The 15,780-nt window shown below is 35.8% G+C and overlaps 1 protein-coding gene across 1 annotated transcript; it reads right to left on the bottom strand.

Moving 5' to 3' along the window:
• Window positions 1-2,563: 2,563 nt before the first annotated feature.
• Window positions 2,564-14,870, bottom strand: LOC106686796 (protein SSXT). The gene is made up of 7 exons (XM_014430323.3): window positions 14,698-14,870; window positions 14,527-14,603; window positions 14,370-14,451; window positions 13,004-13,166; window positions 12,344-12,474; window positions 3,856-4,070; window positions 2,564-3,709 (listed from the first exon to the last, which is right to left on the bottom strand). Exons 1-7 carry the CDS (start codon window positions 14,761-14,763, stop codon window positions 3,346-3,348), a joined length of 1,098 nt encoding a protein of 365 aa, XP_014285809.1. The 5' UTR covers window positions 14,764-14,870; the 3' UTR covers window positions 2,564-3,345.
• Between the last annotated feature and the right edge of the window lie 910 nt (window positions 14,871-15,780).

The raw sequence follows: 15,780 nt of genomic DNA, 5'->3' as shown, positions 1-15,780 counted from the left end.
AATATTTTAACAGTTGATTATGGGGGGTATAGTCTCGTACAAAAGACACCCCTAACTATATACAATATTATTATTAAGAGAAGAAAAAAAAAAAAAAATAGAAAAGAATAATGCTTCTTAATAAAAGAGGAAAGTAAAAATAATGATATTGGTACACTTAAATAAAACAAACAATTGTCCTCTAATAGTAAGAAGAAACAAGTTAATTTGAAAAAGGGACGAGAGAAGAAAATGGAAAAAAAAAATAATGAATAAATAAAATGAGTAATAATAAAAAGTAAAATAGAGGTAGTGTGACTATGAATTAATTTTATATTTATTAAAATTTATAACAGAATGTCCTGCAGCAGTCTGGGCTTCAGTCTTCGGGTTGAGGTTGGAAACTCTACTTGAAAAGAAGAATTCGCATTTGCCTGGATGCCCTTCGTCCGAATACAAAAGCCCGTCTGTTTTCGACCTTCAAGGATGCTCGGCGGGTTCGTACTATTCAAGTGTGGGAGAGAGTTCAGGTGAGAACCCATCAAGATAACCAGGATGTATGACAGTTTGGTATCGTCACCAGGAAACTAGGAAAATGTCACTACATCGTCGAATTGGATTCAGGGCGTAGTTTAAAGCGACACATCAATCAGCTACTATCGTCCCTGGTGTTTAAGAAAAGTGTCACATTTGCCCCGCCGTTCGACCCACCTTGGAGATCCAACTACTGCTGAACCATCAGAGTTTGATACTATGAGAAACGTTTCTGGCGCTGACTGTAGTCAGGATGACACAGAAGAACCCAGTGAAGCTGATCCTCCTGAGCCCAATCAGCCTGAAGCTCCTCCAGTTCGCAGATCGTCCAGACAACGAGCACCTCCACGTTACCTTTCTGATTATGACCTTTATCAAAAGGACTAGTTTTTATTCAAGTGGGGGAGAATGTAATGTATGTAAATAGGTTACCCTTTAGGGATTATAACAGTGCTCTACCTTTACTCAGTCGTTATTATTTAGCCTCAATTGCGTGCATCAATGTAGGTATTTAGTGTGTGTTGAAGTTACATTTGTTTTCATTATATAATAAAAGGTTCTTCTTAATGAATCTAGTGTGTACTTTACAGTCATTCTTTTAAGACACAGCAAAGAGGGACTTGCAAAAATGCCTGTTTCAAGTTCAATTTGGACAAATAGGGAGCCTATCAAAGTCCATCCAGGAGGGGGTCATGTTAGGCATAGGAAAGGAATACTTACAAGTAACAGTTCAAGAACATGTTCCTAATATAAATTTGTTTCACTTTACTCTGATGATCCTAAGAGGCTTAAGGGTGAGAGTTTTTCCCTTCTGAGATCAATATTTTTATCTACAAAAGAGTTACCTGAGTTTGGATAGTCTACAAATTTTTTTAATTTAGGCTGTACCAAAACCAACTCAGTTCTTCTTGAAACTGGGTTTGAAGTCCTCTTTTGAAAATATCTTCTTATATTAACATGGCTATCTCTTTTTTTTTTTTTGGAAGAGCATAAATTGTAAATTATTATCAGAATGTCTTATTCTAGTCCCAACAACACCCATGTGTGTTAGTTATAATAGGCAAGATTTTACCTATATCATTCAATTCAACTAGAATTCCTTCTGATTGCACACTTGACTGTGATTTCGCCACATAATTTTTCTTCCTCAGAAAATTGTATGTAACCTTATAATTCATCTGGAAATATCTAATTCTAGCAAGCTTCAGAGGTTCCTTTTATGCAACTATCCCATCTAAGCCTTCCCACTGATTAGGTGATCACCATTACTTTATTCTTCCTCACTATTTAGTTTCTAATCTAAGGTGCACTTATAACTTAATTTCTCAGATAATTGCTATTAGTATGATTTATTATATTAATTAAATATTTTAATTAACTAATGGTTAAATAACAAAATAGGAAAAATTTAAGGAGCCATGGTTCAAAATGTATATCAATATTTTCTTACAAGGTGATATGCTATGAGTATACAAAAGTATACTCAAACCAGCCCTCCTCTACTGGCTTACATAGCACTCCAACAGTTTCAGGGCAGTATCCTGAGATGTATTGTAAATCATGCTTTATTATACAGAGCGAAAACTGACTACATACATAGACGTCTTGGACAGCTGACAGTGATGGAATTCATCTCAGGGAAGAACATAAAATACTTTGAAAGCCTCCAACATAGCACTAACCTATGTTGTCATAGGTGCATAGCATATGACAATGCAACATAGCAATTCCCTACATTAACACCAACAGGACTCCCAAAAAGGTAGCCAACACAAATAAGTCTCAAATTGAGTGCTGCCTACATAAAAACTGGTGAGCCCTGTCATCAGGCAGTGTTCCTGTTTTCCAATCTATATTTGTTATATATCCCTTTCCTCAGTCCCATATTAAAATGCATTCCAATTGCAGTTAAAGATTTTCCCCAATCTCATTACCCCCTGATTGTTCTTGATTTTTTGATACCTCAGTCAAACCTTTGATCTTTTCATCCTCTTTTTTAATTCATAGGAGCAAAAGGAATGGAATAAAAAAATGATGAAAAACATGACAATCAGGAATTAAATAATTTATTTTAATATTAATCCCAGCTTAAATGCAGTCAAAACAATTAATATTACAATTTTCCAGTATACATAAAAAAATTCAAACGCAATATAATGGCTAATATTTCACAATTTTTTCACTTAGTAATGCCAACATTCAAAGATATAAAAAAATTTTTTTTTAGCAAATTTACAAAAAAAAAAATAAATATAAATTTGCAACAGTGATTAAGACTCTGGATTATAAGATTAATAATTAAAATAAATAAATATTTTTTAGAAAGACATTACATCAAAGTTTTTAAACACTGAAATTTTACTACAATGCGATTAAGTACAGTTGAAGTTAAAATAATTTTGTGCTTTTAACTTCCACAAATATTCAATTGGCAGATATTTGTAATTGTAACAAAACTTCTCCATCAATTTAAATACATTATCACTTTGATCTTCAAGATCAAAATACCAACTGTTAAAAATATCAAATGATATTTGATAAATTTGAACACCTATGAAAAAACATAACTATACCCATCACAAGACTACCATCAGCTGTGACATCAATAGCTGAATTCCTAGTCACTCCTAAATTTCGACAAAAATTAACAATGGATCTTATAATCGATATAAATAAATTTGTTAAAACATAAATGATAATTCAATTGTGACATTTGAGTGAAAATCACCATAGTTTAAAGGTTATAGTAATCTTTTAGAAACAGTATGTCAGATAAATGCAACATAAAGAATTGCAAAAGCACCATGGCCTGAAAGCTACTGTCGAACAATATTACTGTTGTTGTGGAGGAGGGGGTGGCTGATAATTGTAAGGAGGATATTGACCACCAGGAGGAGGTTGTTGGGGAGGCCTATATTGATACTGCCCTCCACCAGGATATTGATACGGGTATTGACCCCCTGGATACTGAGGTGTCTGTGTTGATGCCGATGGTGCTGTTGTATATGGAGGATAACCAGGGTAACCACTGCTTCCGCTTCCAGCTCCTCCAGAATAGGATCCACCACTACCACCACCTGTGCCACCACTAGTGTAGGTATTTTGTCCTGCCTGGGTAACAGGTTGAGATGGTGGATAAGGTTGAGCTCCATAATTTCCTCCATAGTTGCTGGTCTGAGAATTTACTGGAGGATATCTGTAAATAATTTCAAAGTATACCACAATAATTTAACAAGAAACTGTACTCTAAAATTATATAATTTATTATTAATATATTAAATCATAGAAACTATAAATGAACATGACACATTATAAGAAAACTTTATTATTCTCTTTGAATACCCTTGCTGCTGTTGAGAAGGTTGAGGATTGGGCTGGTTGAAACCAGGACCCTGCTGTGGTTGAGGCTGAGTTTGTTGAGTGACAGGAGGTGGTTGTTGTCCACCATAGCCTGGATAACCAGACTGATTTGTAACGGGTGGATAGCCTCCTTGGTAACCAGTAGAAGGTGGGGGTCCACCAGTACTACCTCCTGAAGGTGGGCCTCCAGTGTAGTTCTAGTAATAAAAATAAATAAAAATATTTAAACTTCTAATCGGCTAAATACAAAAAATTAATATATACTAGAGACCTAGTTGCAGAATATTCAAAATTACAAAAAAAATCAATGATTCACCAAAATGTTACCGTGAAAGCAATATAGACTGATTGGTTGTTAGTGCTTATATATAGTTCTTTATAAGCCAATACATATGGAACAGAGGTATGTAGGATTAATAGAAATTAAATGAATATATGAAACTAGAAAAACATTTTCTACTAATGGTAGAACTCTCACTCATTGCCTTTGCAAGTCTTATCATTCATGCAAGAACTCCATTTCCACTAACATATGTTATGCACCAACCCTTCCCTCGTTTAAAACCCTTCTATTTAACTATCTTTTTTACTTCACCGATCTAATCCAATATTATAATGGTACATATATTTTGTAATTACCTTTTTATTTCTATGTTTTTAGTCAGTTAGTTTTTGATTAATTTTTTTTTCTGTATATAAATAACTGTGGTCACACTTGTTTTTTGGCCAATATATGTTATTATAATAATAAAATTACTTTTGTAATTGTTCTAAAGGGACCTAGTCCCAGAATAATATAATATTTTCATTTTATTTCAAGTTGCCTATGCCTAGTTGAAAATGGAGGATTTAAATGTTAAGATAATGGAAAATTTGTTGAACTTGATGAAGATGAAAATTTTAATTATTATTTCAAGGACTGTGACACTATCGGAAACTAAACACTATCTTAACTATAAAATAATCTTCTGTTCATAGTAGGAAACTAGACAAAATAATTTTCTGTTCAGAGTGTTGTACGGAAACTAGACACAATAATCTTCTGTTCATAGTGTTTTATCTTTCAATAGATCGAATAGTCGGGGTGCTTAAATGGAGTCTAGAAATAAAACTCAAGTCTTTATAATCTGATCCCTGGTTCCAACTGATTTCTAAGGAGTGAGATGGTAAAGGGAACAAGAGTGGTTACTCTAATCTCTTCTGACTCTCCACCTCAATCTTTGGGCTCTCCTGGTAAGTTCCCAACTATGTCTATTGGAATCAATCAAATTTTTCAAAACAGTTATTCATTTGTTTTAAAAATAAAAATAATGCAGTAATTGTTATCATAAAATTTAATGAAAATTAAAATAAATATTTTGGAACCTGTTTCAATGTACCCTCAGTAGAAAATCACTTGGTAAACTCATTAGTTTTTTTTTAATGATTGATTTAATCACTCTTTTTATGACACCATAAAGGGTTCATAATTAATTTGACAACATTATTGAAATCAGATAGATAAAAAATAAATAAATTTCATGTTCTTGTTTATTTCTTAATAAAATTTGGGTTTTTTAAGGTGAGGACATTGCCTCAGATCTACAATATGGCAGGGCATCAGGATTGGACGTAATTCCAAATGTGGCTCTCAGGAAATGGCCGGATCTTTTCATTAATCTCTCCAATCCCTGTATTCGTGAAGGCTCAATTCCAAAATCTTGGAGGAAGAGGCAGCGCCTTGTACTTATTCCAAAGGGTAAGGGAAGACTGGAAGACCCATCAACCTATTGCCCAATTTGTTTATTGGATACTATGGGTAAGGCATTTGAGAAAAGGCCTCTCAAGGGCTCAATATGGATTTCGTAAAGAGCGATCCACGGTAGTTGCTATAGGATTAATAGTTGAAACAGCCTGTACAGCAGTTGCAGGAGCAAGGTGGAGGAGAGGTGCTAAGTGTTATGCAGCAATCATCATTCTAGATGTCAAGAATGCTTTTAACACTGCAAGATAGACCTGTATACTAGATGCCCAACAGACTATAGCAATACCAGTCTATCTCATGAGAGTTTTTACAGACTACTTTAGAGATAGAGTTCTGTTTTATCTTTCAGACATTGGCCAAGACAAGGTGATACAAGGTGACCGGTGGTGTCCCACAGCAATGATCAGAAATGATGTTGCAGTGGTAGTGGCAGAGAAGTAATTGGAAGAAGTTACCCTTATCGCTAGACAGGCTGTTGCTACGGTGCGAGGCAGGCTGTCTTCAGTAGGCTACAGCTTGCTGATGACAAAACCAAGGTTCTCCTAATCACTAGCAGGAAGCAAACGAAGTTCATCACTGTCATGATGGATAGGCACGAAATACGTTCTCAATCTTGTTTAAAATACCTAGGTGTCATGATTGATGCACGTCACCAGTTTAATGTTCACACATTTAGTAAATTTATATGTGAACCAACTGTTGACCGGACAAGGGTGCTTTAGAGCCTACTAGTACCGATCCAAACTGGACAACACCGCAGAATGCCATGCATGTTAGACTGTCAAGGAAACAGCGGAGCATGTATTTTTCGCTTGCATTTGCTATGCAGAAGAAAGAAGCGAATTAGGGAGGGTGTGTGGAGGAAGCATCACAGGACCTACAGAATGCCATTTCAGATTTAGAAAGGTTTACTGGAGAAATTGGTGAGTTGAACCATTTTCTTAAAGGAGGCGACCAACTTACAAGAATTGAAGCTAAGGTAGCAGTAAAGCTACTAAACAAAAGAGATGGGGACTCATTGAAGGCGGCCTTGGTATGTTTTTATTGATTAATAACCACGGAATTAGACAGTAGTAGATTGATAACAATACAAGATAAAATATAATATTGTTGCGTGATACCCAGGCCAAGAGGAAAAAACGCAATGAACCAAAAACAAAGAAAAAGATTTTTTATTATAGTACAAAAGTATGCACACCAAGTCCACAATAATCACACCTGTAATTTTGTTCATTTTACACTCCTCTCCAGGGAAACATCGTTTATGAATGGACCGATCAAATCAATCGGTTATTTATCTTTTCTCTCACCAAGGAGATAACCTTGTTACTTCTGCTATAAATTTTTCATTGTTTAATAATAAAATACTTCTTATTTTATATTATAGATTAAATGAATTTTCACACTATTGTTGGCCAAAACTAGTTGCGACAAAAGTATGAGTATAACTAAAATTTTACTATAACATTTTCTCTCATCGATACTTAAGTGGTGCCGAAACCCAGGAACGAGTTGGTTGAAAGTTATTTTTTATATTGAAAAAAAAAATTGTTTTCCTTTCTTACTTGCTGTTCTTCGTAAGATAAGCATTTAAAGATGACATTTGGTGTAGCACAAGTGAATGCTATAGAATGGATGAAAATTCGCACAGCAACATCACAGGACCTACAGAATGCCATTTCAGATTTACAAAGGTTTACTGGAGAAATTGGTGAGATGAACCATTTTCTTAAAGGAGGCGACCAACTTACAAGAATTGAAGCTAAGGTAGCAGTAAAGCTACTAAACAAAAGAGATGGGGACTCATTGAAGGCGGCCTTGGTATGTTTTTATTGATTAATAACCACGGAATTAGACAGTAGTAGATTGATAACAATACAAGATAAAATATAATATTGTTGCGTGATACCCAGGCCAAGAGGAAAAAACGCAATGAACCAAAAACAAAGAAAAAGATTTTTTATTATAGTACAAAAGTATGCACACCAAGTCCACAATAATCACACCTGTAATTTTGTTCATTTTACACTCCTCTCCAGGGAAACATCGTTTATGAATGGACCGATCAAATCAATCGGTTATTTATCTTTTCTTTACTAAACAAACGAGATGGGGACTCATTGAAGGCGGCCTTGGTATGTAGGATAAAGAGGAGTATCCTAAACCAAATTCAGGCCGATGAAGAAACACCGTGGCCCATAGTCAAAGATAGATTGAAGAAAGATTTTGGAGGCGGGAGCTGGACGACATCTTTCAAATGTTATGAGAAAATCTAGACAATCTAGAGGGCAGTTTGCTGGGATTCTCCTTGCCCGGTATGACCAAATCATGAAGAAAATGAGAGACAGTGGATGTCGAGGAGGCAAAGGGGAGAATGGGTTTCCTGGCTACAATCCTCAAGGTACAGTTGGCCTAAGAAAGCATGGCCTACCGAGTGGGCCCAAGAGATGATGGATGTCAGCGCTTGGGAGGAGGAATCCTGAAAAACCAGGATGGAATAGGATTTCATACAATTGGCCTAGGACTACTGCACTGATCTGGAAATAAAGTGAGCACAAGGATAACGGCAGGAAAAAAACTCTCAACAGGGACAGAAGATCAGGGCAACCAAAACCTAAAACCAGCAGCCAGCGAGAGGACCGCAATAGTCATGTATGTGGCAAATTTGGGCCCGAACTCAGTGCTTCGAGTGTGGAAACAAGGGACACATAGCTAGACAATGTCCCTATGTGTACCATAGGAAGGGATGATCGGGTCAGGTGGAACCGATGGAAATCAACACCCAGAGTCTAAGGCGAAGAACAGTACACCAAAGAAGAAATGATTCTTGAGGGGAACTTGCCAGTACATATCGTTGGGAATATGCCGAGGAAATACAAAGTGATTGTGAGCTGTGACCTGCTAGGGAAGGTGGGTGCTTGAGTTAAGAATATAAGGGGAAGAATTTCAATGGAGAATTAAGTTGGGAAGTAAAATAAAAGAGAGGAGATATCTGCAGGTGCTAGTCCCCAGTACATACGGGAACTTGCCAGTACATATCGTTGGGAATATGCCGAGGAAATACAAAGTGATTGTGAGCTGTGACCTGCTAGGGAAGGTGGGTGCTTGAGTTAAGAATATAAGGGGAAGAATTTCAATGGAGAATTAAGTTGGGAAGTAAAATAAAAGAGAGGAGATATCTGCAGGTGCTAGTCCCCACATCTGGGAAGAGCTCAAAAGTTTAATACATCAAGGAATAATTATTGATAGTACATCCCCATAAAATAGTCTATTGTGGGTGGTAAAAAAGAAGAGCACACACCTGGTGAAATTACTGAAAAGTATAGGGTGGTGATAGATTACAGGAAGCTGGCCTGACCTAGAGATGTGAAGAGAGTTCAGACGTCGTTGGGTACTTTGAAATATTACAGGAGATTTGTGCCAGAAATGGCAGAGTACCTTGTCCCACTCTACAATCTACTGAAGAAAGGCCGAAAAGTGATGATCATTTCAATGGGGGAAGACTACATCAGGTGGTGTATGGAGAAGCTGCAGCGGGAGCCAGTGCATGTGTTTCCAGACTTTACTCGCTAATTCACTTATCATAACAGATACGAGTGAGTACGTGCTGGGAGCGGTGTTGTCTCAGGAGGGTGAAGGGGGAGATCACCCTGTGGTGTACCCCAGAAGAAGCCGAACGGAGATGGAAATCAGGTACAGCGTACTGGAATGAGAGCTCTTGGGAATAATGTGAGCTGTTGACCACTTTAGGCCCTACCTATTTGGCAGGAGGTTTAGAGTACACTAACCACAGGTGCAATTGGTAGGAAAGTTGAAAGAGTCTTCAGCCAGGATTAGGAGCTTTGGCAGGAGCTTCTCAGACAGTATAATATGGAAATCTATCAGTATAAACCAGGGAAAGAAAATGTAGAAGCTGATTGGTTGTTACAAGCAATAACAGTAAATGCTAGAGGATGAGGCTGGAGAACTGTCCGGTGTCATGAGACAGTTTCAGCAGGAATGGATGCATAGAGAGGAAGACAGGATGGAGTGGAAGAAGATGATATGGAAGAATCATCGAATAATGATAGTTCGGTAGAAGAAAGACCAGGAGATAAAGTGATTAATGACAAGAAGAGACAAATTATTTGGAAAACGAACACCACCGGATTGACAAAAATTATATATAGTGAGTACAGAAGTAAAGTAACAATGATCTGGTCGCAGCCAGGTGTGAATAATGCTTTGAAGCCTGGAGAAAAGCATCACCTGTATGTTGGGAATGAAACCATTTGGAAGAAGATCAAGCGGCTATGGTGTGATGAACAAATAGGAATGAGCAGAACATTCGTTTGTTGCAAACTGATGGCGGGAAACCTTTTTTGGAAGATGAACAACAATGAGAAGTCATCCTAACGTATCATCAGGGTAAGACAAATCTCTGTGGAATCCCTGAGACTATGCAGGCCTTAAAGAGAAGATAATTTTGATGGGTGATAAGAGACTATTTTGGAGGTTATAGGCAGCTGTGAGATTACATTACCCACTAAGTACTACAAACATCCACCTAAAGGAAGACACCATAGATGCACCACTCGAAGATGAACAAACTGACACATTTACATGGAAGGGATACAAATGGGTGACCATGATTGACCTCTTCAGTAAGGTGGCAATGGGCACCAGGTGCAGGACAGGTCTTTGGAAGCTATAATGGCAGCTCTCCGATTATGGTTTCAATTCTACGCAGTTCCGGAGCAAAATAACCTGTATCTCATCAGATTCAGGTAGAGAATTTGACGATGCCATGATTCAAAAGGAAATGAAGGACGGACCTTGATATAATATGGCTTCTAAACGTACCAGGACACGAGTAGAGGAGGCATTGAGTGGCTTCATGGCAAGTTAAGTGACCATCTTCGATTATATCAGGTCGACCAGAAACTAGAACCAGATGCAAGGCGATTGCGGCCTATAACCATTCTGTACATGCAGTTATGGGGTTTTTGACGTTTGAGATCCTCTTTAGGGTTCACGGACATTGGCAGGACTATAAGGGCACGACAGCGGATGGAGAGAAAATACTCAATAACCACATTGCTCGAAGAAACTTATGGGAGAATGCATGGGAAAAAATTGAAAAGGAAAAAACCGCGTAGCGCAAGAAAATTTAAAGGTCAAAGACTGGATAGGAGCGATCAAAATCGGGAAGATCGTATATAGAAAGTTGGGTTTTAACAGAGGTAAGGAGATACAGCGATACAAGGGCCCATTCAGGGTGACAATCATTAGGGAAAATAACATTGTCACAACAGAAAGTATCAGAGAACCTAAAAAGAAGAGAACAGTCCACATTGAACAGTTGAAACTCCTGGCAATGACAATATAGAGACAGTGTTCTCATATCACCTCCACTAGAAATTTATTTATTTATTTAATTTGTTTGTTTTGTTTTGAGTTAATATGTGACTTTTGTAATTTTTTTATTCTATGTTCTTCATTTTATTGTTCCAGGACTCTTTTTCTTTATTTCCAAGTATAGCTTTTACTTTTGGTGAGCTTGTGAGTTTTTTTGTATTGTGGTATTGGTATAGGAATTTGTTTTTAATGTAAATAGTTTTTCATCATTTTTTTTATTTGTTGTTATATTGTAAAGTGTAAGTTTACGAGGATTGTTCGTAACTGGCAGGGAGGAGTTCCAGTTAGCTGTTACTTCGATGTCAGCTGACTGAGTAGATCAGTTAATCGAATGTATATGTATATTCATATTGTTATTCATATATGTTACTCACCCATTGTATTTTCATTTTCTTACATAGAATTTAATAAGCTGATTCACATTGTTTTTCAGTTTTTTAGACACTACTTACATATCTTATTACTTACATAATATTATATTTCATCTTACATTGTTATCAATTTACTACTGTCTGTTAGGTATAATTCCAAATTTGTTAGTCTATTATTCCTTTTTTATTTTTATGTTTCTCTGAATGATGGTTGTTATCTCTTTTTGTTTTACAGTCCAGATGGAGACCTGAATATCAGGTCGAAATATCGGCACAAATAAATTTTTTTTTTTAATTTGTGATTTTTTACTGACCACACCCCCTGACCATCTTCCCCACCGAATCTTGTCATGATCCTCTCACATACACTTTAGTCTACCCCTTGGTTGTTTACACGTCAGTTCAGTGTTTATTACCTTTTAAGGGGTCTGTTCATTACTAAGACTTACTACTCTACATGCCTATCTTATTCACTGCAATGCTATAACCTGAATTACAAAAAACAGGTGCAGTTCCCTCAATTCAGGGTTGTGTAACCTTCTCAATTCCCCAGTTAACTCATCTCTTTTGATCCTAATATTTTAGGTAATAAGGACAATGTTTTAATATAATTTAATTAATCCTCCTTTTCCTAAAGTACTGAATGACAAAGATAGTACTTTAAAAGCTAGTTAACAACAGAGGAACAAATTAGCTCATGTCTGGAACCATTGTCTAGTATACTCCTGTTTTACACTTCTCATCAATGGATCCATTCCGTAGAAAATTACCTTATTTGATATCATGTCAGTCCAATTAATGTTAGAAAATCAGACCTGCAGTAAAAACTCGATATATTTAGCTCATTCAAGTAAAGTTTATGCCTGTTTTAGAAAATTTATAATTCTATTTTAATACTTAAAACAAAATATGTACACTATAAACACCGATATTAATAAGACAGATCATATTATATCACCTGAGAAGAAGAAACCTGAGGTGGTGGTTGGTTAGGATACTGACTATTAGGATAAGGCTGTTGCTGGGGTCCTTGACCAGGATAAACCTGGCCAGATCTATACTGCTGAGGACCAGTCGGCATAGTAGGTCCTTAAAAAATAATAAAAAATTAATTCCAAACCAACAACCACAATTAAAATTTTAATTTTACCAAAAAAAGTAACTCGCTGATATTTTGTGATGTAAAAACAAAGAGGTTACAGTGAACAAAGGATACATATCATACAGTATTAGATTACTATGTATTATGCTAATAATATAACTTGTTATAATTTTCAATTTAAATGGATTTCAAAGATTTTTATTCTGTATTATCTATCAAATTGAACTATACGATTTTGATTCATCATGTTGTATTCCCCATTTACATATTAAACAAAAAATGAGTGTTAATTTAGAATACAAATTTTTTGAAAGGTTAGGTTTTTAAATTACATTGGAATCCCAATGATCTTGTGATATAACTGAAAACACTTCACTGTCAAATGCCTCAATGGAACCATGAATATCAGTGAGGCTAACCACAGAATGCTTCAAAGACCAGAACATAAGACTATAAAAATGATAAACAAAGACATCAAAAAGCTAAAAATACCTAATGAAACTATTTAATACTTACTTTGCTGTGGTTGTTGAGGACCTTGCGGAGGCATTGTGGGTGGTCTATAGCCTCCTTGACCTGGTTGAGGAAAACACGGACCAGGTGGGATTTCAGGGCCTTGAGGTCCATGCATGTGATGAGGAGGTGGTCCACCAGCAGCCGTGGGTACTCCCTGTGGTGGCTTATAAAAAAAAAAATTATGTTTTTTAAAAAGTCCAATCTTTGCTGGCATGGATTATGTTAGAGCTGCAATTTACCAAAAGCCAGTATAACCAACATTAGCCATTATTACTGATTTTAGCGACTTCAACAGCCACAGGTGGGCTTTAACTGGTTAAGGGCTGAAACCAACAATTGATCCATATCAAAACTATAAATTCTTATATGGTATTAGTCCATAACTATCGCTTGATATGAAAGGTGGACATGCATTCACATATACATAATGAGGTAGTAGTCTACCATCCACTTCTAGCTTGAAACCGTAAATTGATCTGCATTTTGCAAATTTTAGCCTAACCTCAACAGAAAGGTATATGTTAGAGATTTGTTTATTCTTGGGATTAAATTGAGTATATGAGATACTCTTCGCTTCTCTATTCGTCCATCTACATCCATTCTTTCCTTTAAACAACACCTATTCCTTCACTTATTGTATAACCAAACCTTCGCTTCATTATAATAAAATAAATAGGCATATATTAATATGTAATTGATTAACATTATAAACAGTAGTTAAGCCAATATCCTAATGTAATTTCATTTAACTTACAGGAAACTTGTAAATGCTTGCCAGACAAAAATTTTAATGTATGAACCATGTATTTATTCTTAGGGGACATATGTCCCAGAATAAAATTATTTATTCATTCATTCATAATAACGAAATCAATAAGCTTAAAACTTTAAATTTTCACAGCTCTATTCACTCACCTTGGAGGATCCATGAAAAGTATTCATATTGACTTTACAAACAAATAAATGTCACAACTTATCTTCAAGATGAAAGATCCACGACAATAAAGTTAATATAGGCAGAATTGTGATAATTTACAGTAAATCAGCTATGGATTTTTTAAATGTTATAAATACTCTTATCTTAAAATATAGTTTACAAGAAAAGACTTAGTAAGTTGATGTAAACCCATACAATAATATAAAATTGATTAAAAACAATTAATTTTCCTCCCTAACAGTAATTAAGATACTTATTAAAGTTACAGTAAATGGTTGCACAGATCCAATTCAACTATTACATTGCTAGCAAGCTATACTGGCACTGATTAATATTTTCATGGATTAGGAAACCATTGTGTGCATAAAACGATGCAATTAACATCTAATGGGTGTGACAAGAAAAATAAGTTATATATAATCTTATTACTGGCAAGAGAGCTTGAATGTTCTGGCTGGCATCTGCAATTGAGGCTAGATAAACAAGATTTCTATGAAGTACTTGTTGATACCTGAACATAAACAAAAATATTAATTTTTAAGTTCTAGTTAATCTACAATTCAAAGAAATATCTTACACCACTTACTGCATGCACTCTTGTGCTTTTCCTTTACTCTGGTATTCTTGTATAGTTTGGATAAGTTGGCTGTTTTCATCTAACATCTAAATGATCAAAACGGTTGACTTTAATTTCATCAAAAACATTAATATAATGCATGAGATGACTCAATATCTAAAAAACTGTTATTAACCATACCTTTTGTATTTGTGCCGGACTAGGGGGCTGCCTAGGCCCTCTGGTTGGCACAAAAGCAACAGACATGCTCACTAATATGTTACAAGCACCTTAAAATTGAGCTAAAATTCTAGAACTGTAGACTCAAACTTCTCACTGTTGTTATGGTACGGCTGACCTCAGATCGTAGTCAAAGCCACCTTAATTTTCTATCGATTATTATTACAAAACATACAATTTAACAGTAAATACTGTCTTACGTTAATAATAAAAAATGTTGTATTATGAGCCCATTATTCGTTATATTGCCCACTAATATAAGCAATTTTTTTCAAATATCGTTGTACTCGCCAGAGAATCCAAGAGTCCTGGGGCAAATTTTCATGGGCCCTCGTCAAACAGTAAATTCACCACTGAAAATCCACCAGAACCATTATAATTTATGCAACAAAAACATAACGTTTTATCTTAAATATTACATAATTATGGTATTGTATGATATAAAATGTTCTATATTAGTATAAAATATTGCTTGGTAGACGGGGCTCCTGGGCTGTTGTCCTGGAAGCCCCCATAATCGTCGCGCTTGATACTTGCCTGAGGCAGTCAGAGCTTATGCGACTTCCTGTGCAAACCTGTATTGTGAGATCACCATATTTCCAAATAACCTAATCTAGTAGGTTTATTACTTCACTACTGCCTATCAACGTGATCTTACCTAATCTGTGAACTGTAGTATCAGTTGTCCTATTAACCTAATCTGTAGTCTGTGGTTTACTTTTTTGTTTTTAACTATCCGAAACTGTAAGACAGGACTTTTAACTCAGTTTTAATGATTTTTTATTCTTATAGTGAGACTTCTATGAGTGCGAGGACTAGCGCATCCGCACCAGTCGCGTCTACCCCAAGATCAGTCATAATTCTCAAATTAAGTTAAACCAATCCACCTAATGAGAATGGAATGCCGAGTAAGGTGGACGAATATAATATACATTCGTAGAGCCATCTATTTATTTATATAGCATATTCGTTTTGTTTCCAGATCTAAATTTTTCAGGTGTAACGGTACACATTCCAGATACATCGATAGCTGCTATAAGTTTT

The sequence above is a fragment of the Halyomorpha halys genome, unplaced genomic scaffold, assembly GCF_000696795.3.
Source record: "Halyomorpha halys isolate HHAL.00 unplaced genomic scaffold, Hhal_1.1 Scaffold36.1, whole genome shotgun sequence".
Lineage (NCBI taxonomy): Eukaryota > Metazoa > Arthropoda > Insecta > Hemiptera > Pentatomidae > Halyomorpha > Halyomorpha halys.
The sequence above is the reverse complement of the archived record's forward strand: the minus strand, read 5'-3'. Positions and strand labels throughout refer to the sequence as shown.